Here is a 25,123-nt window from a genome sequence, read left to right on the forward strand (position 1 = left end):
ACCCTAGATGCATCGAGATTGACGGCCGTCTTCAGCCGGCGTCGGCTTGGGAGCACTACATCCAAGCCATCGATAGACCAGACCAGGAAGGCAGGTGCTTTGCGAGCAAAGCAGAGCGGGTGTTGCAGGAACTGTGGGTAAGTCTTGTATGCGCTATAATTGTCAATACATCTCATTAATTGGACATTCTTGATATAATGGCTTCGTTCATCATCATGTGCAGGATTTCTACAGGTGCGAGGAGGGAATGATGACCGTGGCACGCGAGGTGGCAAACAAGGCCTATCACAAGCTGGTGGCGGATATGCTCTACGAGGGGCGCATCCAGGCCAACTGTGATTACAAACGTCGCATCGAAAAAGTGAAGACCAACAAAGGGGCTGTGCGATACCTCAGGCTAACTCGGGAACAATATATGAGGGTAAATATATAATATTATTAATATTGACTTTTACTAAAATGAAGTACGCTACAGTTGATCTTCTTATATGTCATGTATGACCTGCAGGTGATTCCTTGGTGGTTAGCCGGGAATGAACAGTGCTGGGACATGATAATCGACAGGTGGTATGCGGAAGGTTGGGTGGAGATGCACGAGTCTTGCCGGCAGCGGCGTTTGATGATGCCAGGTGCACCGCACCATCAGAGCAACAGTCACCTATGACAGTACGCGGCCAGATGGGTAAGTGAATTCATTTCTTCATTTTAACGCTCAACCGTACACAATTTGTAATCATCTTTCTTTTTTCACAGTCGGCCTCACATGGAGGCGAGCCTTGCCCCCCGATCAAGGCGTGGGCTTTGGCCCACAAAGGGAAGGCGACATCGGATGTCAACTACAACCCGGCGGACCCCCCAGAAGCGTACAGCCATGCGACTGTCCACAGTCGTCTCAGTGAGTACAACTCGATGGCAACGGAGGTGCATGGGCCGGACTTTGATCCGAGCATGGAGCCCATTGATGGAGAAGTCGTGATGAGGGTGGGAGGATGGAAGAAGCATGGCCGGTACTGGATTGGAGACAGCTTGATTGACACCGCCAGTACTCCTACTCTCGCGCAGATTCGAGCCAGGAGCACCAGCTCTAGCCCGGCCATACGCCCACGTCAAAGCACTACGGAGATCCAGATGGAGGCACTGAAGGTTATTTCTGTTACAGCAAAGGTTTATTAATTTTGACATATGTTTCTTGGTACTCTAACCATGCAATCTAATTTTGTAGGCCCAGATGCAACAGGACTTTGAAGCACAGCTCCTAGCACATCAACAGGCATGGGCGGCCGAGTGGGAGAGGATGCAGCAAGACCTTCGGCAGACACAGGAAGCCTCTCAGCAGAATCAGATGCAGTTGGCCCTGGTTTTTCAGTTCATGCAGACTCTGGGCTCGCAAATGGGTCTTTCGCCACCGCAATTCACTCAGACTAATATCCCTGCGCGTGCAGCTACCCCTACTCCTGTGAGCGATTTCACAACCTTCTAATTTCATTTATCGTTATTTGACTAATAGACAACTCTATCATGACTTAGAAACAATGCCTTAGAAACAAAGACTTAGAAACAAAGACTTCAAATTAATGACTTTGAATTTGCAGCCTCAATCGGCGGCATCAAATGATGGGCCAACAGAAATGTCCCCTTCGCCGATGCCTCAGAATGTGTGGCCGCCTCCTCATTGGGTGACTTACATGCAGCAGTTCCAGCAGAACCCTTCGTGATCGCAGCACCCGCCGCCGCCGTAGTCGTGAGTTGTGCTTGTATGGACATGCACTCTTTGTATAGACTATCGTTTGAACTTATACTTGTATGGACATGTATGAACTACCAGTGCTTGTATGGACTTGTATCGACTACATTTGGGCTTGTATGCATTGCGGTATTTGCTATATTTGCATTTGGACTTCTATGGATTGAATGTGATGCAAATTGTGATATATGAAATGATCGTGACATTTGATGCAATATATATGAATTGCCTGTGATGTTAATTTGATTGGAATCTGAAATATTTGTGATTAAACAAAAAAAATGAATCTGAAAATTAATTTTGCCGTGTGCTGCCATTTTTTGCCGTGTGCCATGGCAAGGCACACGGCAAAACTTCCATTCTTTGTCGTGTGCCTGTCCACGTGGCACACGGCAAAGGTGGCATTGTTTGCCGTGTGCCTAGGACAGAGCACACGGCAAACAGGCTGTTCCACGGGGTGTTTGCCAGTGCACTTTATTTTGCCGTGGGGCCAATATTGCACACGGCAAAGTGTTTGCCGTGTGCCTGAGATGTAGCACACGGCAAACTAGCTCTTTGCCGGCCGTTGTTTACCGTGGGCTGTTTGCTGTGTGTTACACTCGGCAAACACTTTGCCGAGTGTAAACCGGCATTTGCCGTGTGCCCTTGGCACACGGTAAATAGGCACAGTCCCGTAGTGTCTCGTGAACCCAACTGATGGCCTATTCCCCTTTTTTTTGTTAAAACTGACTTGCAGTAAATTAAGATGAAAAGATCAACTAGCTAATTAAGCAAATTAAATCAATATAAAACTAACTGCTCCGATCCAAGACCAGTCATCCTACCGGACTCGATCCAACGACACCCATCGTATTCTACCTTTTTTTTTAAAAAAGTCCAATAATTGTGCCTAGCTTTTTCCATGGTTTGTAACCACTCCCTTATATTTCTTGTACAAGCACTCCACCTCAACCAGCCTACAAGTCCTACTTTTGCTAGCTTCCGGTCAGAAGAAGCCATAGAAGACACAAAGTTGGCAAGGAAGAAGAGGAGAAGGAAGGGGAAAGAGGAACAGCGGCGACGCGCGTCTACCTATCATAGTCTCGCATATCGATCAGAATCGGATGTGAAGAATTTGAAGCTCATTTTTGAATCATCTTTCCTGCTTCAGTCCAGTTGGGAGACGTCCGAGCCGAGAGGATCCGGTCGATAATTAAGGTGATCAAGAAGCTACCTCTGCACAGGTAGCGGCTGCTTGTGCATGCAGGTTGCTGGCATATAGGCAAGTGATTGCATGCATGGGGGATAGGCCATGGCAGCAGCCACATGAGCAGGCTTACTATCCACACGCTGGGATGGTTCAAGCTGCTTCCTCCTCCGCCCATGGCGGTCTCATGTAAACCCCTAAACACACAGATATTCTGAATTAAGTCGATCTTGCTTTACTTTCTTGCAAATAGATAGAATCGAAGGCTGATCTTGCTTACTTGTCTTCCCCCCTTCTGAAGAACATGAATATATTTCTTGAATTTGTGCTTCGCCCCCTAATTTGTCTGTTTTTTCAACAGTTTAACTTCTCGGCCTGTGCTTTTTCTAAGGTTTCAGAGTTGTTTTCGTATGATTAGCTAGCTACGCAGCAGGCGTGCATGATTAGGAAAACATAAAGAATCTGTTATCTGTCTCTTTATCTAAAAAAAAACTTATCGGTCTGACTTAACACTTCTGGAGATTATGAATGAATGAAGTTTGGGCGCCCTTGATTTGAAAGTAGCTCGTGCTTTTAAATTGTCTATACTTTGCATATGTAATATTCACTACTCGTGACGCATCTTAGAGAATGTAATGGTGCAACCAATGCATGCATACGCCAGAAGTTTTTCTATTTCATTTAAGTAATTATGAAATGTCAATCCTCTAAGAAAAGTTTAACTGCCGGGTCTTAGGTTTTTTACTGATCTTTCTTTCTCTTAAATATCGTAAACTTTCCCCAAAAGATCAGAATGAATCGGGTAGCATTCTAGTGGATTTATTGTTCATCATGTGATAGCTTGCTCAGACATCTCGTCCTCATTTTAATTATCCCCTTCGGTGGAGTACACGGTTCTTATATGAAGGAACTAGTAACTAACCCAATCATAATGATGCTATTGCAATCAATTTTGTAACTTTGTCGCGTGTATTAATCTGTGCAAGTGCTGCAGAAAGGAAGCTGGAGGGGGATACGACATGGCAGAATTCGATCAAGCCCTCCTCCTCTACCTCAACAGCCAGGATCAAACATCATCATCAGCTATTCAAGATCAACCTCGTAAGCCATACTTAACTCCGGCTTTTTCATAATATGTCACAATCAATAATGCAAATCTTATGCATATATAGCTGTAATGGGCCAGAGGGAATAAACTTTTTCCCAATCATATGAACTTTATCTGTTGCTTCATATATGGTTTCATACATGCCAAATAAAGTAAGCATGGCATGTAGCATGCATCTACTAATACCCCCTGATTGGATATGGTTACACGAGTATGGAGCAAAGAAAGTATTTTTTATAAAAAAAAGTATGGAGCAAATTAAAGATGTGCGGCAATGGCGATCAATAAAACTCTCAGTCGTTTTTAATTTCCCTCTTTTGTGTTTGTCAAGCTTTTTCTGTCTGGCAAAAGCCAGTTTCAGTAGGAAAAAAAGGAGTTAATCCCTGCTAGTTCAAGGAGAGTGACATGTAACAAACACCTGCTCATGTATGTGTTCATCCTAGGTCGTTTTCTGCTCAAACAAGGCAGTTAGGCAGAGATGTGATTTCTCATTGCCTACATAGCTCGCTTGTCGCTCCTTCACCGCTTCACTGTTCCCAACAGCAACCATATTGCGGATGCATTTTTACCTCGCTCATATATTCAACCCGATTAGCTCTAGATACGTTTTTAACTGTTACTTAGCTTGTAGAATACTATTAGTGACATACTTGCTGGACACCTAATATCACTGTACATGTACATGTACACATGTATATATATTTTCTCGGACAGCAGTCGTATTGTGCACCGTAAAAGACCACGTATATATATTATCTGTGCACATTCCAGTTCCCATCTTTTATTATATATATTTATATGCAAGTATATGGTACGGCGTGATCATGCTGCATGTGCGGACATTGTGCAGAAACTCTCAACATCTTCCCATCTCAGCCAATGCACGTCGTCGAGCCTGCACTACCGAAGGTATGTACTTGTGGAGCTGAGTGCGACTCTTAATCTCTTGCATCGATCTTGCTTCTGAAGTTCTGAATTCTGATCGATGAGCTTCATTCAATTCCTAGCAGGGATCCATGGGGGCTAACAACACAACGCCGAACGCCTGCAGCGGCCCTTCTTCGAAGCGGCCGCCGCCGGCAGGAGGCTCGAAGGACGGCAAGACGGCTGCCGTCAAGGTCAGTACGTTCAGCTATTTCTATTTGTGACAATGTACTAGTCTGAAGCTGTGAGCATGTACATAAGCATTATCTCTGCACGTCCACGGCTTAGTATGCTAGATTGTGAAATGGCAAGCACGCATTTCTATGCTCGGGTGTGCTGTGCCTTGTCCGGCCGTGCTTGACGCCGTCCATGTCGTCGTCGTCGTCAGAGAGAAGCAGGGAGCAGCGGTGGCGCCATTGGCAGCGGGACGCCGTCGACCTCGAACCAACAGGAGGGCCCCAGGTCGACGCCGGACGCCAAGACGCTGAGAAGGCTCGCTCAGAACAGGGAGGCGGCAAGGAAGAGCAGGCTCCGAAAGAAGGTATTTCATCCTGTATTACCTAACCAACAAATAAAGTGAGTCCTAAAAGATGAAAAGAATGGAAAGTTTGGATTTATCACGCAATTAGTGTAATTCCCACGTCTGTTTTTCTGTGCCATATATAAATTTATAAAAGTAGCTAGTCTTCCATGCTGGCCTGGATATAGGACGATTCATGTTCCTTTTTGTTATTTTGTCTGTTGTGTCTCAAACTGAAGGCTTACATTCAGAACCTAGAGACAAGCAGGATTAGGCTGTCCCAGCTGGAACAAGAGCTGCACAGATCCAGAACTCAGGTATATATGACACTGAAAGAGGAATACATCCTATATGGTTGTACACCTAAACCATCCAAGTTCATCTTAATTCTTCATTTTTTTTAGAAAAAAAACAACAGAAACTTAAGCAAAGTTATTGTTGAAAAGTATGGGCTAACTGAGTTTGTTTCGTGCATGTCGCCGCCAAATGAAAATCATCCAGGGAGCAGTGTTTGGTGGTGGAATTCTTTCTGGTAGCAATGGCGGACTAAGCCCAGGCATGCAGATCAAAACCCTAGCCAGCTAAACTGATCATATATACATTGCAGATTCATGATCTTGTGCAAAGTAAGTAACAACTGCATTGGTAATAATATTATTAATTATTACTGCAAACTGTTCGCAGAGGCGGCATGGTTCGACATGGAGCACGCGCGGTGGCAGGAGGAGCACGGCAAGATGATGCGGCACCTGCGGGCGGCGCTGGAGGCGGAGGAGCACGCCGCGGCGCTGGCGCCGGCGGCGGACGCGCAGCTGCGGCAGATGGTGGACGCGGCCGTGGCGCACCACGGCGTGCTGGCGGAGCTGAGGGCCGCGGTGGCGCGGGCCGACGCGTTCCACCTCGTGTCCGGGGCGTGGGCGTCCGCAGCCGAGCGCTGCTTCCTCTGGATCGGCGGCTTCCGCCCCTCGGAGCTCATCAAGGTTAGTTCCAACAACTTTAACTGACTCCTTAATTAGTACACTGCTGGCTAATTAAATTAGTTTATTTTAATTTATGAACTAATTAATAAACTTATCCCCAATTCGATCGTATCAGTATTCAGTAACCACACGGGAAACGCTGAGCTCAAGCTTGTGTAAGCATGAGCTCACCGGTTCTAGTACCTTTAATTTTTTTTATTGGTACGGTGTGCTGAAAAACGATTATGCAGTAAAAGTACGTGTCATGACTCAACTAATTTCGACCCACACACCACAGAGATCTTGTTCGTGTACAAGCATGCATGTGTCATACTCACGACTCATGATTGACTAGAAGCAACCTGTACAGGACAATTATATGTTACGAAATAAATACATATTGAAAAATAAAGGAAAGTACTGTTTTGTAATACTAATGGACAGACATTAGGTACAAGCATACGTGGACAAATCACAGATGTACATGATGGATTAGCTAGCTGATTAGGTAGGTCGTCAGAGGTCCCAGCAGTTGATGGAACAGTTAAGCCTTTGGAACTGTCTTTGGACTTTGCTTAGGCTGTACTAACATCCATATCTACTGCATACTACAATGTGACTGTTACTTTCTGCAACTGCAACAGGGTTAGGTTAGATAGGAGAGATGGGGACGGGGATGGTTAACTTACCTACAACAATGCAAAGGACGTGTTTAACCCGTGTAGTATGCCTTTTGTTTCGGCTTCTAGATGGATCGGTTGGAATTGAAACTGAGAAACCGAGTTCCCAAAATAAAATCTTAAGTTTCGTCAACATATAACTCAATCATATGAACGACCAACCTAGCCTCTTATGAAAAAAGTCCACATTAACATTATTACCACCTAAAAAGTGTGTGTGTGTGTGTGTGTGTGTGTGTGTTATCATATCTATGGCTTAATTTCGTATGCTTTTTTACATGAGAGAGAGAGAGAGGATGAACTTTTTTTTTTTGAAAATTGAGAGAAGATGAACTGATTAGCCACCATGCACGCTATGCTCCCGCAGGTAGCCGTCCGACATGCTGAGCCCCTGACGGAGCCACAGGCGATGGGCGTCTGCGGCGTGCAGCAGTGGGCGAGGGAGGCGGAGGCGGCGCTGGACCACGAGCTGCAGGCGATGCACCGCTCCGTCGCGGAGGCCGTCTCCTCCGACGCGGCGGCGCTGCTCTGCCCCTACTCCGACGTGCCCGGCTACATGGCCGTCATGTCCCTCGCCATCGGCAAGCTCGCCTCCCTCGAAGCCTTCGTCAGACAAGTAAACAAACAAACAGCCTAGCTGCATCCCAGCATGTTTACATACATATAAAGTGAAACATTGACAAGAACAATGGTGATTGGTTACTGGTGAATAATGGATGAATCATCTCATGGTTGCGTTTGCAGGCGGACGCGCTGAGGCTGCAGGCGCTGCACCGGCTGCCGCAGATCCTGACAGCGCGGCAGTCAGCGCGGTGCTTCCTCGCCATCGCCGACTACTCCCACCGCCTCCGCGCGCTCAGCGAGCTCTGGCATAACCGGCCGCGCCACGAACCGCCGGCGACCACACCGGCGTCCGGGTCCAGCCACGGACCACCCTACCAAAGTAGTAGGGATGGTTTGGTATAGATACAGCCTCACGGACAGTGATGGAATAGTTTCAGATATACACACATATAGAGGTGATCAGGAATTCAGATGACCCATTTCTCGACTATTTGACATCAGTTCTAGGAGTATTTATATATTATAAATGTGTATACACAAAGGATAAATAGGAGCTGATTCAGCAGTATGAGATAGGAAGGAATAACCATTGAAACTGCCAAATTGCCAAGCTGATTCATTCAGTATTGACATGTCAGACACTTTGATAAATGGTGAGAAAATAAGGTATTGCAGAACTACTGCCAGATAATGGGGCGTTACATGATATTTGATGTACAGCCAGCCTCCCTCCGATCTCATGCGAAAAAAAAACAATTAAATTACAACAAATCGTCATTTACGAAAACCCTTCAGCACAGGGTGTACCACCAAATATGGCATGTGGTCATGGGTTCAGCTGATCTTGTAAACCCAAGTTCAGAAACAGTCACAACATAAAACTAGCATCACAGGAATGACTTCCCTCTGGTGTTACAATCTGTCAAGGGCATCAACGATGGCCTTGCGGAACGCATCGTTGTGGAGGAAAAAGGAGGAAACATGGCCACCTGTTACCCATCGGACTTCTGAGCCTGGCCATGCCTTCTGGAGCTCCATAACTGAATGTCTGGGAATGTAGCCATCATCCTGAAAAGAGAACATAGATTCAGATTAGAAGAAAGCTCCAGCCGAATAATAATACTCGAGTAAGCAATCTCTTTGTCTGAGATAAGGAGGTAATTAACCAACCTTCAAAAGATAAGAGTGCTTAAGTAAACTATCTGCTATCAGATTTCATTTCCTGAACATTGCTGAAGCGCTATATTAACGTGCTAAAAACAGTGCAGGTAAAAGATATAATGAGAAAATTCAGAGTCCATCCACTGTAATAGTAGTAAAATAGCCAGTCAACTAGTGATATAATCCGGTTTTGGTTACTCTATCAGAAACGTGAAACCAAGTAAAAGACTCTAGCAGGAAAACAATCATGTTTTCGGAGATCATAAATTGACGTTAGAAGGCATAGAAAAGGTAGAGCAACACTAACCGTTGCACCAACAAAGATGACAGCCTGCGGGTTCTTTGGGACTGGAAATCGAGTGACGTCAGTCAAAGACAACACTGACCGCAACCTATCTCTGACTTGCTCGATAGTGATCCCAGTTTTCTGCGCTGCATCTTCTGTCAAAGATGTTACATCTTGAGTAATTGCTGCTGCATCTTCTCTCAACACATCCCAAGCCGTGGCATATTTGTAGACTCCTTCACAGAAAGGTACCACGGCAGAGTGTGGAGCGAGAAATGGCAGTGTGGCAATTGGTGTAGGATGCAGGGATCCCACCATCGCAGCATGGACACCACCTGTGTTGTCAGCAAAGAACCCTTTCTTAGAAAAATGTACAGGGAATCTTAAAAAAAACAGAAATCTATAAGATTCAGATGGCTTTGACAAATTTTACAAATAGGTTGCTACATTACTTTTAAGGCACACTTCAATCATGAGCGAAGCCAGTATTACATACCCATGCTGAGTCCACATATGCCCATCTTGCCATAGCCAGCCTCAGTCTGCAGCCAGTACAGTAGACTGCGAGCTTCATCAATTGTAGCTTTCCCTAAGAGTAACAAGTCACTCACACACTGGAGCTTTGCACCACGCTGCATACTAGGACGACGCTGTCCATAATAGGGGCTGTGGTTCATGAGATATCAGATCTTGGCAGGGTTCACAATATCGCTCGAAATTTCACGGTATACCCGATATTTCGGTTTTATCGGCGGGGTCCGATATTTTTTTTACCGGCCGAAATTGATTTTTTGAATATTTGTTTCACTAAAAAATAAATTTAAAAAGTAAACATAAAAAAATAAAAAATAAAAATAAAAATCCCGATATTCCCGATATTTCGACTTTATCGGTGATGGCCGATTTTTTTTTTCATACCGGAATTAAAAACCCTGGATCTTGGTGAATCGTGGATGAAAATATTATACCAAAGAATGCAAGTAACTCTCACCTCTCAAGAACCATAGTTGCAATATTGTTCTTCAGAAGAGGCCCGCCGAGCCGAAGCCTGCGCTCAAATGTGTGATCACCAGTGCCTATTTTATTTCAAAAACTTTAGATTGATTCATTAGATTAGAGCAAAGGCATACTTTTATTGGAAACAAAAAAGTGGCACAGGTTTTTGAAAAAATGGAAAAGATTTTTTCGAGTCACAACTTTGTAATACTCCTACTCATGAATTAATATGAAACTAACAGTTAAAAGAGAATAACCATTGCTTGATTTTGGCACCAGGTAAGGGAGAAAAGTTTTTATTGTCGAACAGGAATGTTAAATTTGGCAGTGCTAGAAAGCCAGCAGGCTAATACATTCATACAACATTCTCCCAGCAACACAGAAAAAAGCTGGTGAAAAGAAAATAAAAAGAGGAATGCATACAAGCCAAACATTCATATCAGAAAATGGTTTTCCTAACCTGTCCAGTGAATTAGGAAAAAGATCTAATGAACTAAAAAATCATGTACCTGCAAGATGGACCACACATGCCATCTTCTCTGGTGTGATGTTTTTAGGAGTAAGAAAAGCAACTCTTGCATTGTGACTCTCTGGGGGCAATGCGTCGATTAATCTCTCATCACACGTAGTCCGGAAAACACCCTCTCGCAGACAAGAACTGTTTGTCTCCCAAACTGTTTTCCACATTGGATGCACAGCAGTTGGTGGCCAGTTCTGGCAATGTGCCTCAGGGAATAACTGCTTCACCATCCTCTCTAGCAAATCAAGTTTGGTACCTCCCCATCCTTTTGAGAAAAACGGTGTTCCTAATTTGGTGCGATGAAGAAGAGTTCCATATATGTGGTCCAGTACATAATGTACTAACCCAAGATTAACCGATACCATATTCAACCACTGGTTGAATAAAACTGACTCTTCAGGCCTTAATATATAACTGAAAATCACAGGGACCAAGATATGCCTGCAATACAAAAATTAACAAGAATCCAGGTGAGCATACTGTACAAGATCAATGTATCAGGAACACTTCACAGAAGGAAAATGGTCTGCGCCATATCACAGTAGAGGTTCACTAATTTGGCAAGCTTGAAGCAAAAAATTGTTTCAAGTAGATGAAGGCGCCAGCTTGAAATTTGGATAGGGCATAGCAAGACAAAGTAAGAATTCAAGCAGATATATAGACCAGTGAGCTACAAGAGCTAAGTCCAGATTTGTATAGAATTAGTAACCATGATCAGAGTAGGGAACTCCTGAGGGCCAAACTAGAGTAGTGAGTTCTGAAACTGGACTAACCAATCAACCCTAAATGAACACTAACTACTAACCAACCACAAAAAAATTGAACTCAAATATTTCTTAAGAGGCAGATGACCTGACCATAATACATTTTTAGTGATTCAATCTCCTAGATATGAAAAGGAAACATGGTGTGAAAAGGAGCCTTCTTCATTTGATAATTTGAAACACGTTTGCTTGTATCGACCCATTCCAACAACCACATAATGTTTCCGCACATATCGACAGCAATAGCAGATGCTATGACTGACAACTAAATTTCAGTCAGAACTAGTCAGCTGCCATCGATTTTGTATAATGTAGCATCATTTCATCACATACAAGTACGACAACCACAGCATAGACATCCAGGGCAGTGAAAACAACAACTTTTCCGCGGAGGAATGCATCTAATTGAGGTAGATCCTGAACAAATCCGATTAAGCTCACTAGCAAACATTGCGCAGATGCAATGCAGGTTCTCAGATGCACTCATCCCAGCACGCACAGAACATATCATCACATCGATTCGAAACCAGGAGTCCAGAAGGCCATGGGCGGATCCAGCATAGGACATGGGTGTACACATGTACACCCGATAATTCTTCAAACACAATCGAAGCAATCAGGTAATATATCGTGACTTGGTGAGATCCGAATACAGATAGCTTATATTAGGGTTTGGGGTGCTCCGTTTCGCGGATCAGGAAGGGAAGGGAAGGGGAGGGCATACCTGGTGGGTGCTCGTCGCTGCAAAGACCGAATAGCACCGCCGCTCGCCAAGTCGCCGCCGCCAGGGACGGAACACCAAGAGAGGAGATAGATTGAGAGAGAAGGGAACGGAGGGGAGAAACAGAGATGAGGGGGAGGGGTGCACCGTGAACGCCTGGCAGGCACGAGCTGCGCCGTGCGGGTGGCCGCGGCGGTGATGCAGGGCCCCAGGCGGTGAAAGGGAAGCCGAGGGCGGAAAAGGAGGAGGTGTGACCACCGACCACCGTCGAGCTCGGCCGAGGGGAGCGGTGGCGGCAATGGCGTGGGAGGGCCGGAGGGAGCAGCGAGCCAGACGGGAAAGGGCAGGCGTGGGAAAGGGCCCGCCTCCCTCGCCATCCGCCCATCCCTATCCCACGCCGGAGGCGTGGGCTCGGTTGCACTCGGACCCCACGTGTCAGTGGGAGCGAGTCCATATACGGGCCGGCCTGATAAACGGGCCGTGCCCGGGCTGGGAAATTTTTTCTTTTTTATATTTAAAAAAATTAAAATTTCAAAAATATATGTCCGTTTTGAAATATTTCAAAACTACCCCGGGTCGCCCTATGGGGGGCGACAGGCCCTAAGTGCAATTTTTTTTTCTTCAAATTTGCAACGAGGTTCATGGCAAAAACAAACAGGGGCCTGTCGCCCCCCTAACGGGCGACAGGGACCTGTCGCCCACCCCAGGGGCGACAGGGGCCTGTCGCCCACGAGAGGGGCGACTGCCTCCCACCTGCAAGCGTCACCATATTGATTTTAATTTATGGGCAGGAGGGGGTTAGACGCATGTACCGTTCGAGCGAGGCTTGTGGCAGGGCGACGGGTGTCCGGCTGAGGTGGCACGCTGCCGCACACATCGTCTCGTCGGCAGCGTGCCACCTCAGCCGGACACCCGTCGCCCCTGCCACAAGCCTCGCTCGAACGGTACATGCGTCTAACCCCCTCCTGCCCATAAATTAAAATCAATATGGTGACGCTTGCAGGTGGGAGGCAGTCGCCCCTCTGGTGGGCGACAGGCCCCTGTCGCCCCTGGGGTGGGCGACAGGTCCCTGTCGCCCGTTAGGGGGGCGACAGGCCCCTGTTTTTTTTTTGCCAGGAACTTTGTTGTAAATTTGAAGAAAAAAAATTGCACTTAGGGCCTGTCGCCCCCCCATAGGGCGACCGGGGATAGTTTTGAAATATTTCAAAACGGACATATATTTTTGAAATTTTGATTTTTTTTAAATATAAAAAAGAAAAAATTCCCCGGGCTGGGACGCTGTGCCACGCTGCTCAACCATAGAATGGCTGTCATATTGTGCTTCTTTGCATACTGCTATCTTTTTAATCGTAATAGCTGGATAACAAAATTAGTTGTACATTAAATCTAAACAGCGTATATTTATTCTACTTTTATAATATTTTAATGACCTGTTTCTTCTTTTTATTTGATTTCTTAATTTCTCCAAAAAGATATAAAAAATCAGAAAACATTTATATTCCTCTTCTGATAGGAACATTAAGCACAGTTATATGCTAAGATTAAGAAGACCATGCATACCCTATGCATGAATGATTTTATACATGCCCCTGCGTAGCGTCATAAAACACGCTATATCAATTAAATTGTGCTATGCTCCGATCTTTATCATGTCGGGCGACCTTTTTTTTATGTAGGCTACTGAACTAAGTTTTACACGCGTATTCGTGACATGACACTCGAGATGATTATGAACCGTGAACCGGTAAAACGACATTTTCAAAAAAAAATCATCGCATTTCTATATTCCATACATAGATTGGCATCAGAATCTAACTACGTAGTGGAATCTAACATGTTGATCTATTATTTGTTTTTGTGAAACTCCTGTAATAAATTTAGAAAAATGCAGCACTAGTGCCGAGTCGAGGACTCGAACCCTGGTGGGCAGGTTTCACCACAAGGAACCTACACTCAGTTCCCTATTAAAAATATTTTATGGAGCTACAATTATAGAATTCCAACAATGTACATAAACAAAATCTAATATAAGCTAACATGTTGATCAAACAAAAAAAATATTTTCCAGTTTTTTGAAAATATTTATGCAAATAGAGTAAATATACAAGTCAAATCTAAAATATATTTGGTCATAGTTCTAGTGGTTCTTAGTGGTACTCCCTCCGTTCTAAATTATAAGTCATTCCAAGAATCTTGGAGAGTCAAAGTTTTTCAAGTTTGATCAAATATATATGACAAGATAATAACATTTATGATATCAATTAAGTATCATTAGATTCTTTGTTAGCTATATTTTCATAGTGTATCCATTTGATGTCATAAATCTTTATATTTCTCTCTATAATTTTGGTCAAACTTTGAGATGGTTTGACTCTCCAAGATTCTTGAATGACTTATAATTTGGAACTGAGGGAGTATTTCACTTAACCAATTGAGTGAGTAAAAATTGTTGGTCAAAATTTGAGAAGAAAAGTTAATAGTACCGTAGGACGGTAGGAGTATATTCATAATCGGAGGAAGTATTTAGCATGAATACTATCTGATCTTGGAGGGAATGAGGTTGGTTCTTGCCTCAAGGACATCCTACACGACAACATGTTGCCAACCTTGATCTTCTGACACTGGAACGATACTCCATCGCTGTGCATCCTGTTCACCCGTCTGGTGTGACTGGCTTGGTCTCTTCCTCTGCTTGGGCTTTGCGCACGATTGTTCTGCAACCAGAATACCAGATGATGCCATGTCCAGATAAGGCAAACAACGGGGAAACAAGACCGGTTAGATGCCATGTCCAGCAAGCGGCCAAGCGAGCGAGCAAACGGATGCCATGCAATGCAATGCAATGCAATGCCATGTCCTGCACACGCAGCAGCTTGCCAGGATCGCGGAGTCTCCGAGAGTGTTCAGTTGCAAGCTCAGCTCAATCCGGTGATCCATCCATGAACAGAGTAGGTTGTGACCTGACGCATCCGCTCTCCGGTTTCGGTTGCGAGCTCCACGGCCAAGTTGCCATCTCTGCCCCTGGCCCTGGGTCGGAAAGGGACAGAGAAGCTTTCCCTCCTCGACGGGATGCCGACGCTCTACTTGCTGCCGTCACGGCCGGCGTTGCGGCGCCGGCGGTCGCGTGCAAGCAAGCGCCTCGCGAGTCGCGACGATCACGGTGGATTGGAACGGGCAGATGGATGGGTGGATGATCATGGCTTCGCCTTGCGGCTCTTGGGGTCCAAGAATCCTCGGCTACCTATATAAACCGTCGCTCTCCGCGATGCGCTTTTGTCGCCCGCCACTCTTCCGTTGATCCGTCCCCGGGAAAAAGGGGGCCCCTTCTTCTCGTGGCGGAAACATCACTCTCGCAGTCTCACTCCCGTGCAGTGACTAGTGAGTGGACTTCATCTCTCTGTTGTTTGAGAGGAGGCGAGGCAGGGTCGTCTTCTTCAATCCTTCCTCCGATCTTTGTTACCCTCTCGTGAATTGCTTTACCCGCAATTATCGGTTGAATGGCCGATTTCTTTTATTCCTAATCTTTATCCTCCTCGCCCTTCTCAGGTGTTCTTTGGAGGCTCTCGCTTATGCGGTGGGTGTCGGTCAAGGCCTCAAGGGTCAACTGAGGAGGGGGTCTTGGCTGCAGAAGGGAGGTGATGGCGCGAGGGCCGGGTGCGCCGGTGGCGGCGGCGCTGGGGGTGGTGGTGGTCTTGGCCGCCGCCGCCGCCTGGCTCGGCGCGGAGGGGAAGGCCTGCACTAACGCGTTCCCGGGGCTGACGTCGCACACGGAGCGCGCGGCGGCGCAGCTGCGGCCGGAGCCGGCGTCCGAGCTCGGTAGCCACGGCCACGAGCAGCATCACCTCACCCACACCGACGAGTCCACCTGGATGTCGCTCATGCCGCGGCGGGCGCTGCGGCGCGAGGAGGCGTTGGACTGGCTCATGCTCTACCGCAGGCTCCGGGGCGCCACCGCCGGCGCGCCGTTGCCCGGCGCGGCCGGCGCGTTCCTCTCCGAGGCGTCGCTGCACGACGTGCGGCTTGAGCCGGGCAGCCTATACTGGCAGGCCCAGCAGACCAACCTGGAGTACCTGCTCCTCCTGGACGTCGACCGCCTCGTCTGGAGCTTCCGCAAGCAGGTCGCCCTGACGGCGCCGGGAACGCCCTACGGCGGGTGGGAGGGCCCTGACGTCCAGCTCCGGGGACACTTCGTTGGTGCGCCGCTGCATCTCAGTTTGATTTCGATTTTGCAGAGTTTACCCAGAACAATTGTGCAGCTAGACTGAATTTCAGTGTCTTGCTGTTCTTCTTTTCAGGGCATTACCTGAGTGCTACTGCAAAGATGTGGGCTAGCACACACAATGATACTCTTAAAGAAAAAATGTCGTCTGTCGTTGATGCGCTCTACGATTGCCAGAAGAAGATGGGCACAGGGTACCTGTCGGCCTTCCCGTCCGAATTCTTTGATTGGGTTGAAGCCATCAAGCCTGTCTGGGCTCCTTACTACACAATCCACAAGGTGCAAGGGGGTCTCAGTTTATACTTCTTGATTAATATGTGAATGAACATTACTGAGTTGAGTGGGCGTAATTTTTTGTTTGCAGATTATGCAAGGCCTTCTTGATCAATACACAGTGGCTGGGAATTCCAAGGCTCTTGACATGGTGGTAAAGATGGCTAATTATTTCAGTGACCGGGTGATGAATGTCATACAGAAATACAGCATTGAGAGGCATTGGGAATCTCTCAATGAGGAGACTGGTGGGATGAATGATGTGCTCTATCAGCTCTACACAATAACGGTGAATTGCCATGTGTTACAAGTGTAGCATCGATTAATACAGTTACATCTGCAGTCTAGCTGATATGCTTCCTTTCTCTTAATTGAGCAGAATGATCTGAAGCATTTGACACTGGCTCATCTCTTCGATAAGCCGTGCTTTCTTGGGCTGCTTGCAGTTCAGGTCTGCTTAACACTGATCTGGTTTCCTAGTTGTGAATTTTCATCTATTTAGTGATAGCTAGGATTATGATTAGATAACAATAAATGACTAAAATAGAAATTAACCTGTTTCAGTTTTAAGTATGCTAATAATTGTGATTACTACTTCAGTTTAATTTGTTTATCATCTGGCAGTCACTACATATCTATATATCACAGATTTAAATTATGCCATTACTGAACTGGTATTACCATGTACAGGGTATACTTCCATTGAAACTGAACTTGGGTTCCTACTAGATCAATCTATGGACTAGAATTACTGTTCCTCTTTAGGGATTTTGTTTCAGTGATAGCCTTGTGTGTGTATGTGTTTCATTTCAGGCCGACAGTATTTCAGGCTTCCATTCCAATACCCACATTCCAGTTGTCATTGGTGCGCAGATGAGGTATGAAGTTACCGGAGATCCTCTTTACAAGGTAAAATTCATTGCAAATCTTATTACTAGAGACCTGAACATTCCGTTCATAGAAAGTGATGTATCTGTTATGGGATGCAGACATAAGTGCATTCCGTTACTAGTTTAGATTATGATAGTGATTACTGTTCAAAGGGGGAAACAAGTGGACTATTTGACTCCCAAATTCCCATATAAGTATGTTTGTCAGGTTATAAGAACATCAAGATATGTATGACACTAGCTGTTATTAGTAAAATTCTGATCTGGTCAAGCTAAAATATTGTTCAAATTTTGGAAATATGCGGGACATTGTACACATTTAGCATAGCTGTTTAGATTTATATATATGCTTCTTTCTTTTATGTCCATTTTTAACATTTTTGTATATGAATGTCTATGTTTCTGAAGTAGTACAGGCTTCTGTCTTCTGTTTCTCATTTGTTCTCTGCCATTTGAGTGAAGCTGACCATAATCCTCATTTTTGAAACAGCAAATTGCGACATTCTTTATGGATACAATAAATTCTTCTCATAGCTATGCAACTGGTGGCACATCTGCTGGAGAATTCTGGTAATATAGCTTGTATGATGCCTGATTAATGGCCTCCAGAGAAAATCAACAGTTATATTTTGGCAAGGAGCTTATTCTCTTAATTGATTTTCAGGACCTACCCAAAACATTTAGCTGAGACTCTGAGTACTGAGAATGAGGAATCCTGCACCACATACAACATGCTTAAGGTTGTTAAATTATCAAACCATCCTAAACATTTATTTCTTTTTTTTAGAAATGTGTCATATTAAAACCCATGTGCAGATTTCTCGCAATCTATTCAGATGGACGAAGGAAATAGCATATGCAGATTATTATGAAAGAGCACTGATAAATGGTGTTTTAAGCATTCAAAGGGGGACAAATCCTGGTGTGATGATTTACATGCTACCCCAGGCCCCAGGACACTCTAAAGCTGTGAGTTATCATGGTTGGGGAACAAAGTATGATTCTTTTTGGTGTTGCTATGGGACAGGTAATATAAAAACCGCTGACATCTCTATTTGCTGCCTCGATGTGAATACTCGGCAGACTAATTATTATGCTTGATTTCAGTCAATTGTGTGTCTATCTCTTATTTTGATTCCATAAGCCATAAGCCGAAAGGGTTCAGGCTTAGTGGGACCAAAACCGAGTACATGATGTGCGATTTCAGCGCGACTATGCATGAGGGTGGAGATGTTAGTCTCGATGGGCAAGTGGTGGCCCAGAAGGATATTTTTCGGTATTTAGGATCGATGCTACAAAAGGATAGCGACATTGATGAAGATGTTAGGCATAGAATCTCAGCTGGCTGGTTGAAATGGCGTCAACCTTCTGGCATTCTCTGTGACAGGAGGGTGCCATAGAAGCTAAAAGGCAAGTTCTATAGGACAGCGATTCGCCCGGCGATGTTATATGGTGCTGAATGTTGGCCCACAAAAAGGCGACATGTCCAGCAACTGAGTGTAGCAGAGATGCGGATGTTGCGGTGGTTTTGCGGGCACACAAGAAGGGATACAGTCCGGAACGAAGTTATTTAGGAAATGGTAGGGGTGGCACCAATTGAAGAGAAACTTACCCAACATCGGTTGAGATGGTTTGGACATATCCAACGGAGGCCTCCTGAGGCGCCGGTGCGTAGTGGGGTTCTAAAGCGTGTCGATAAGGTAAAAAGGGGTAGAGGTAGGCCTAAACCGACTTGGGACGAGTCGGTTAAGAGAGACCTTAAGGATTGGAATATCTCTAAGAGGTAGCTTTGGATAGGAGCGCTTGGAGACTAGCTATCAGCGTGCCTGAACCGTGACATTTGTGTCTTTTGGGTTTCATCTCTAGCCTAACCCAACTCGCTTGGGACAAAAGGCTATGTTGTTGTTGTTGTTGTTGAAGCTAAAGGCAGTGTCTAGCCCCTTCATTTTCACCTTTTTGCTTTATATATCAAGCTGTGAAAGTTAGGGTTACAATTATTCTCGAGCAGATTGTTTTTTTAAAAAAAAAATGTTATGATTTCCGTCTGCAGGTATAGAATCCTTTTCAAAACTTGGTGATTCTATTTACTTTGAGGAGAAAGGAGATATGCCTGCACTCAACATCATTCAGTACATACCAAGTACTTTCAACTGGAAAGCAGCTGGGCTTACTGTTACTCAGCAAATCAAAACCCTCAGCTCTTCTGACTTGTATCTTCAAGTTTCGCTCTCCATTTCTACAACGGTAATTATTTTCAGTTGTTATACGTGAAATTCAGATAAAAGCATCTGCAGTCAGCTCATTTGTTTTCTGTTTGTTCAGACGACAAGTCAGTCAGCCAAACTGAATTTTAGAATTCCATCATGGACATTTGCTGATGGTGCAGGAGCAACTTTAAATGACAAAGATTTGGGGTCGTTATCTCCAGGTAAAATCATTCCATTGGGTTTAATATTCAAATTGTCATTGATCTTCTAAGGCGTCATTACCTGATCTTATTTTCTGAGCAGGATCTTTCCTCTCAATTACTAAACAGTGGAACTCAGAGGATCACCTATCACTACGCTTTCCCATCAGGTTAAGGACTGAAGCAATTAAAGGTAATTTCATGATAGTTCAGCAGTTACCTAATCTAGGCTAACTTTACTTGGGTCACACACTTATACTCCCTCTGTTCCAAATTGTAGATTTTTTTTGGCAAATCTAGATACATAGCACAAACTATGTATCTCGATTTGCCAAAATGACCTACAATTTGGAACAAAGGAAGTATATCACAATGATAACCAGTGGTGGTGCTAAAAATACATAGGACCCTAGTCGAAATAACGGATTTTGCTACCATGTGTGCTACTACTGATATTTTTGTATAGCTAGAATCTTGATCCAAATTAGTTTTTAGAGGAACTTGATCCAAATATAATTGCTAACTATCCATTCAGATGGCCGTCTGGAGTATGCGTCCCTTCAAGCAGTCCTATTTGGGCCATTTGTTCTTGCTGGCCTATCCAGTGGTGACTGGGATGCAAAAGCTGGCAATAGCAGTACAATTTCAGATTGGATCACCATTGTCCCTTCAGTGTACAACTCACAGCTGGTAACATTCACACAAGTATCCAATGGGAAAACATTCGTCCTCTCAAGCGCAAATGGCTCCCTAACAATGCAAGAGCGACCTGAAGTTGATGGCACCGACACCGCCATCCATGCAACATTTAGGGCACACCCTCAGGACTCGACAGAGCTGCATGACATGTACAGCACAACCATGAAGGGAGCTTCCATGCTGATCGAACCATTTGACTTGCCAGGAACTGTGATCACCAACAACCTCACCCTATCTGCTCAGAAGGGCTCAGATTCCCTCTTCAACATAGTACCCGGGCTTGATGGAAATTCTAACTCAGTTTCTCTTGAGCTCGGGAACAAACCAGGGTGCTTCTTGGTGACAGGCGTGGACTACCCTGCAGGGACGAAGATTCAGGTCAGCTGCAAGAGTTCTCTTCAGAGCATTGGTGGGATACTCGAGCAGGCGGCAAGCTTTGTGCAGACTGCCCCACTGAAGCAGTACCATCCGATCAGCTTTATCGCAATGGGAGTGAGGAGGAATTTCCTCCTTGAACCACTGTACAGCTTGAGGGATGAATTCTACACAGTTTACTTCAACATTGGAGCCTGAGTCCCCAAAATCACACTTGCGAGTAGAAATAATACAGAATAGCGCACGGCCTCTTTCTTCTAGTACAATGTAGTTTAGAACAGGCAATTAAAGAGGAAACGAGCTGTTTCCTGTGTATCCCTCTCATATACATTCACTTGCTGCAATACCCAACCGACCAGTTCTTGAGTGAGAAAGTTATTTCAGATTCTGTGCATTTTTCGCAGGTGAAGACACCATCCATGAGTTTGTTCACCTATGTATCTCGGTAACTGCATCGATGAGTTTGTTCACCTTATGTATAATGTATCTCGGTAACTGAAGGTGTTGCAAAATGTTTCGTCCTCTAGTACTCTGTTGTTTGCCCTGAACCCGGGTTGCTCTCTAACTTCTGGCTGGGTAGGGGGGGGGGGGGGGGGAGGTGCCATTGGGTGTCTGATTTGCAACTAGATAATCCCCATAGCTAAGGCTGCTGAGCTCTGCAACTGTTTTCTCCAGGTTGCATACTCTACACCATAATGGCAGTTTTATAGTAAACTGATCAGAGCAGGTAACAACAGCTAGTGCCATAAAATACATCTCCAGCTGCTGTGAGGCTAGGACGACAAAGCTGAGATCCTATCCACACACCCATAAACAACCAAGGAATCTCAAGGCGATCAGGCTTCTCTATCATTCCTTGCATTCTTTAATCCATCGCAGCTCAACACCCGGCAGAAGAGTTGCTCAATGTTCCCATCATGTCTAAAGAGACCCACCCACAAATTGAGGAGCAAAAATATTCGTCCCCTGCAGAAGAATATATTTTTTTGGTACAAATTATTATCTTCTTTGCAAGTGACAATCATACGAGAACAAGTTTGTTTAGACTTGTTCCAATTCTTTGCCGGTGACAATCATACAAAACAAATTAAGATTTCGTTCCAATCACATGTAAAAAGGGAAGCCGCATGTTCCCACCTGCACAGACTAGAAAGAGATGGAAGAATGTGAATTGTGAAATGTTCCCTTGCCAGCAAGGCGCCCTGTATAATGATTTTTTTTTTCAAAAATAGATGATGAATTAGCATTCACCAAGTAATTGTATTTGTAAACTGTGTTGCAATACAGAATCAGCATACCCAACAATCAAGCTGCATCCTGATACAAAATTACAAATCACAGCTCCCTAACAAACATGATTTTGGCACAGTGTTCATCCCCAAGAATCCCCTCATTGCATCCTTTAAACAGCTGAAGAATGGAAATAGGTTGCTTCCTCTTCAGAGAGCACTAAGCATACCAAAACTTCATATGTGTATTTTCTTTCAGATGGTTAGATCCACAATACCAAATACTTGAACATATCCTGAAGGTATAACAGCACTGCCTGAGAACCATCATGACCCCCTCTTGGCCTCAAGTTCTCTAATTGGAATCACAAGCGCACATCAACGATTGCAAAAATGGTGTTGGCTGAATCTTGAATGCGAAACAGGTAGAGGTGTAAATGTTATATCTCAAAAACCAACAGAACAAGAAAATAGACTTAAGAGGAAATATGGCAAACCATTGCTGATTACTATTACTGATTGGAATGTAGCACGCATGAGACAATAGTACATTACAGAGCTACCTAAATGGGAATGCCACAATACCGACTGAAACCACCATGAATAACTGAATAAGCTTACACAACATAGCCAACACGCAAACCATTTTGGACTCGACTGAGGATGAGTTCTTGCAGCTGCCAGGATGCGTGAGCATCATAGTGTTGAACAACTCAGGGATGTGGCAGCAAACAAGAATGGGATGTTCAATGATAAAGCAGCAAAGATGCATGCTTGAATCTTGCAGATCGCAACCCATTTCGTTCCCCATTGCCCCCTTCAGATCTTGTCGAGCTTCTCCGCCTTCACCACAGGATTGGCCTTGGCAATCGCATCCCTAGCTGCAGTCTGGTAGTCAAACTGGCAGTCATGTTTGTCGGAGTAGCGGTGCATCGCGCAGTACATGTTACCGCATCGGCAGTTGAAACCCGTCAGGCCAACCCGCTTCCTACAGCTTGCACACCGGTTCGGACCTTCTTTGGCCTTGGGTACAACAACAGCAGCCTCGCTGGTTTCAGCTACAAATGGAGGCTGCACAACAATAGTCTTCTCCTCAACTTGAGCAACCGCCACCTCTGCGGTTGCAGCTATAATAAGGCCTTTCCCACCGTCACCGCCATTGACAATGCTATCAATGGAGGAGGCAGCCAGCTGGGCCTGCTCCTGCTTCATTATCATCTCCTTGTGGCACTTGGAGCACATGTTCATGGTGGCCGCACTGCCAAAGAAGCCACAGTTGTTGATGCATAGTATTGGCCCCTCCGGTTGCTGGCAGCCCGTCTCCTTGTGTTCCATGACTACTATAACTGCATTTAAACAATCAATGTGAATGACCACATGGTTTGTCACTTAAGCAAACATCAGTCATACAGGTGTTGCACTCGATGAAACAAGATCCTAATTTGTAGGGAGAGCACCGCAGAAGTCACGATCTCAAAATATGCTGCGCAATACAAATCAACCCAACATTTCTAAACAAATCAGGGTATATCAATTCAAATATTTGGAAAAGCACAAAAAATTTCCATGAGGATGTAAATCTAGAACAACATGAACCAAATCTGCAAAGTACTTTAACTAATCCACCGCTTATACAACTAAATACACACGATTTCCACGGAACAAAATACTTAAATCACTAGTAACATTTAACAGCGCTACGAACTTTTAAGAGATCAGACAAAAAAAATACAGGCAAGTCTAATCATTTCGCCAAGAGAAACAACCTTAATACATTTTTTAAAAAAAATTAACAAGAAAAAAAAAGAACGCGTTTCCATTTCCCCCACCCAAAGGACTTCCACCTGAACAAAAGAAACCACCAAACTTAGACCAAATCAACCCACAAACCCTGGAAGCGCCCGTCCCCCTCGCGATTCCACGGTCCGCGGAATCCCCCGCACCAACGAATCAACACCCAAAAACCATCACAAGACAACCGCGCAGATCGATCAAGGGACATCGAATCAGGCCCCGGGGGGCACAGATCAGGCCTCCCCTAACAAATCGCACACGAAAAGAGAAAGGTAAATCATGAGATGTGGGAGCGGAGCAAACCCTAACCCTGCGCGAGGCGGACGCGGAGGCGGAGGAGGCGTGCGGGGATTGGAATCGCAAGGAGGAGCCTCGAAATGGGGGCGTCGTCGGGCCAGGCAGCCAGGGGAAGGTGGGGGAGCCAGATAAAAAGGGCCGATGCGAGGGGAAGTTACCACCGTGCCCCTGGCGTTTCGAATTATTTGCGGTTGGTGGCGTGGAGTGGCCTCGGCGAAGGTGGCGCAGGCGCCGTCCGATCGCGGGGGCGTGAGCCGACGGACGGACAGGATGGACGCGGCTGTGGATTTTTCAGCGAGGTCCCTGCTGGAGCTGGTCGCTGGTTTATTTTTGGAAGGGAGCCCCTTTTCTTTCTTGATGGGGAAGGAGCGGCGTGGCGTCCTTTTTCTTCTCCTAAATGGTGTGAACTTGGCCGTTAATACTGGAGCAATCGGTTTCATCAATCTTATCGTGAGGCGAGATTTAGCGTCGATTGAATTTTGAATGACTGTGTCGTACGACTCGGATGATGTACCATTTTTATACGCAAAATATAAATTTCAAGATGCAACTTGACTGAAACTACTAAACACGGGTGGTCCATTAGTTTGAGAAACCCCAAAACATTTGGTGTTAGTTTGATGCTGCATCGTGTTGGTTTGATATATTATGTTAGAAATCTAGCTACCAGCCCATCATAATTATGATAGCTTTTGCAAACGTGATGGTAATAAGTGTACCAACTATTGTAGAATGTTTACTGATTCTCACTCACATTTCTAGTTGATTGGTCCTTTGAGCTCTTGCTTATCAAAAATACATTATCAT

At 45.2% G+C, this 25,123-nt stretch overlaps 4 protein-coding genes and 1 long non-coding RNA gene across 10 annotated transcripts; 3 read left to right on the forward strand and 2 right to left on the reverse strand.

The window, feature by feature from the left end:
* The first annotated feature begins 389 nt into the window (after positions 1–389).
* LOC120648944 lies at positions 390–974 on the forward strand. Its single transcript, XR_005665125.1, has 3 exons — positions 390–421; positions 509–682; positions 754–974. It is a non-coding gene; the product is annotated as an uncharacterized LOC120648944 (long non-coding RNA).
* A 1,702-nt stretch (positions 975–2,676) lies between these two features.
* On the forward strand, positions 2,677–8,362 carry LOC120648962 (transcription factor TGAL9-like). 4 transcript variants are annotated; one of them, XM_039925583.1, is made up of 10 exons: positions 2,677–3,119; positions 3,922–4,031; positions 4,889–4,947; positions 5,049–5,156; positions 5,351–5,503; positions 5,722–5,799; positions 5,984–6,038; positions 6,167–6,462; positions 7,489–7,737; positions 7,866–8,362. In XM_039925583.1, exons 1-10 carry the CDS (start codon positions 3,022–3,024, stop codon positions 8,085–8,087), a joined length of 1,428 nt encoding a protein of 475 aa, XP_039781517.1. In that variant the 5' UTR covers positions 2,677–3,021; the 3' UTR covers positions 8,088–8,362. The 4 variants fall into 4 exon arrangements, with proteins under 4 accessions (XP_039781517.1, XP_039781521.1, XP_039781528.1 ...); XM_039925587.1 differs by having other exon boundaries at positions 3,925–4,031; positions 7,866–8,295; XM_039925594.1 differs by having other exon boundaries at positions 2,697–3,119; positions 3,917–4,031.
* LOC120648951 (protein ABHD18-like) lies at positions 8,254–12,548 on the reverse strand. Its single transcript, XM_039925577.1, has 6 exons — positions 12,137–12,548; positions 10,638–11,089; positions 10,124–10,208; positions 9,629–9,798; positions 9,154–9,467; positions 8,254–8,753 (listed from the first exon to the last, which is right to left on the reverse strand). The coding sequence occupies exons 1-6, from the start codon at positions 12,508–12,510 to the stop codon at positions 8,598–8,600; spliced, it is 1,551 nt and encodes a 516-aa protein (XP_039781511.1). The 5' UTR covers positions 12,511–12,548; the 3' UTR covers positions 8,254–8,597.
* Positions 12,549–15,393: 2,845 nt separating this feature from the next.
* On the forward strand, positions 15,394–21,392 carry LOC120648986. 2 transcript variants are annotated; one of them, XM_039925620.1, is made up of 13 exons: positions 15,394–15,511; positions 15,680–16,327; positions 16,429–16,631; positions 16,717–16,914; positions 17,005–17,076; positions 17,439–17,534; positions 18,006–18,085; positions 18,180–18,255; positions 18,332–18,542; positions 19,566–19,759; positions 19,838–19,943; positions 20,026–20,115; positions 20,458–21,392. In XM_039925620.1, the coding sequence occupies exons 2-13, from the start codon at positions 15,772–15,774 to the stop codon at positions 21,192–21,194; spliced, it is 2,619 nt and encodes an 872-aa protein (XP_039781554.1). In that variant the 5' UTR covers positions 15,394–15,511; positions 15,680–15,771; the 3' UTR covers positions 21,195–21,392. The 2 variants fall into 2 exon arrangements, with proteins under 2 accessions (XP_039781554.1, XP_039781544.1); XM_039925610.1 differs by having other exon boundaries at positions 15,482–15,557.
* Positions 21,393–22,701: 1,309 nt separating this feature from the next.
* LOC120648991 (zinc finger A20 and AN1 domain-containing stress-associated protein 8) lies at positions 22,702–24,482 on the reverse strand. 2 transcript variants are annotated; one of them, XM_039925632.1, is made up of 2 exons: positions 24,329–24,482; positions 22,702–23,571 (listed from the first exon to the last, which is right to left on the reverse strand). In XM_039925632.1, exon 2 carries the CDS (start codon positions 23,558–23,560, stop codon positions 23,045–23,047), a length of 516 nt encoding a protein of 171 aa, XP_039781566.1. In that variant the 5' UTR covers positions 23,561–23,571; positions 24,329–24,482; the 3' UTR covers positions 22,702–23,044. The 2 variants fall into 2 exon arrangements, with proteins under 2 accessions (XP_039781566.1, XP_039781569.1); XM_039925635.1 differs by having other exon boundaries at positions 24,323–24,465.
* Positions 24,483–25,123: the final 641 nt, after the last annotated feature.

Source organism: Panicum virgatum, chromosome 1K (assembly GCF_016808335.1).
Source record: "Panicum virgatum strain AP13 chromosome 1K, P.virgatum_v5, whole genome shotgun sequence".
NCBI lineage: Eukaryota > Viridiplantae > Streptophyta > Magnoliopsida > Poales > Poaceae > Panicum > Panicum virgatum.

What these genes read in the sequence shown, in the direction of transcription:
- LOC120648962 (XM_039925583.1), top strand. Translation starts at nt 3,022, where the DNA reads ATGGGGGATAGGCCATGGCAGCAGCCACATGAGCAGGCTTACTATCCA. An exon ending in GCAAGACGGCTGCCGTCAAG is followed by an intron (nt 5,157 to 5,350) that starts GTCAGTACGTTC and finishes CGTCGTCGTCAG; the next exon opens with AGAGAAGCAGGGAGCAGCGG. An exon ending in GCCCCTCGGAGCTCATCAAG is followed by an intron (nt 6,463 to 7,488) that starts GTTAGTTCCAAC and finishes ATGCTCCCGCAG; the next exon opens with GTAGCCGTCCGACATGCTGA.
- LOC120648951 (XM_039925577.1), bottom strand. Translation starts at nt 12,510, where the DNA reads ATGGCGAGGGAGGCGGGCCCTTTCCCACGCCTGCCCTTTCCCGTCTGG. An exon ending in ATGTGTGGTCCATCTTGCAG is followed by an intron (nt 10,209 to 10,637) that starts GTACATGATTTT and finishes GAAATAAAATAG; the next exon opens with GCACTGGTGATCACACATTT. An exon ending in CATATGTGGACTCAGCATGG is followed by an intron (nt 9,468 to 9,628) that starts GTATGTAATACT and finishes CTGACAACACAG; the next exon opens with GTGGTGTCCATGCTGCGATG.
- LOC120648986 (XM_039925620.1), top strand. Translation starts at nt 15,772, where the DNA reads ATGGCGCGAGGGCCGGGTGCGCCGGTGGCGGCGGCGCTGGGGGTGGTG. An exon ending in CCACATACAACATGCTTAAG is followed by an intron (nt 18,256 to 18,331) that starts GTTGTTAAATTA and finishes ACCCATGTGCAG; the next exon opens with ATTTCTCGCAATCTATTCAG. An exon ending in CGCTCTCCATTTCTACAACG is followed by an intron (nt 19,760 to 19,837) that starts GTAATTATTTTC and finishes CTGTTTGTTCAG; the next exon opens with ACGACAAGTCAGTCAGCCAA.
- LOC120648991 (XM_039925632.1), bottom strand. Translation starts at nt 23,560, where the DNA reads ATGGAACACAAGGAGACGGGCTGCCAGCAACCGGAGGGGCCAATACTA.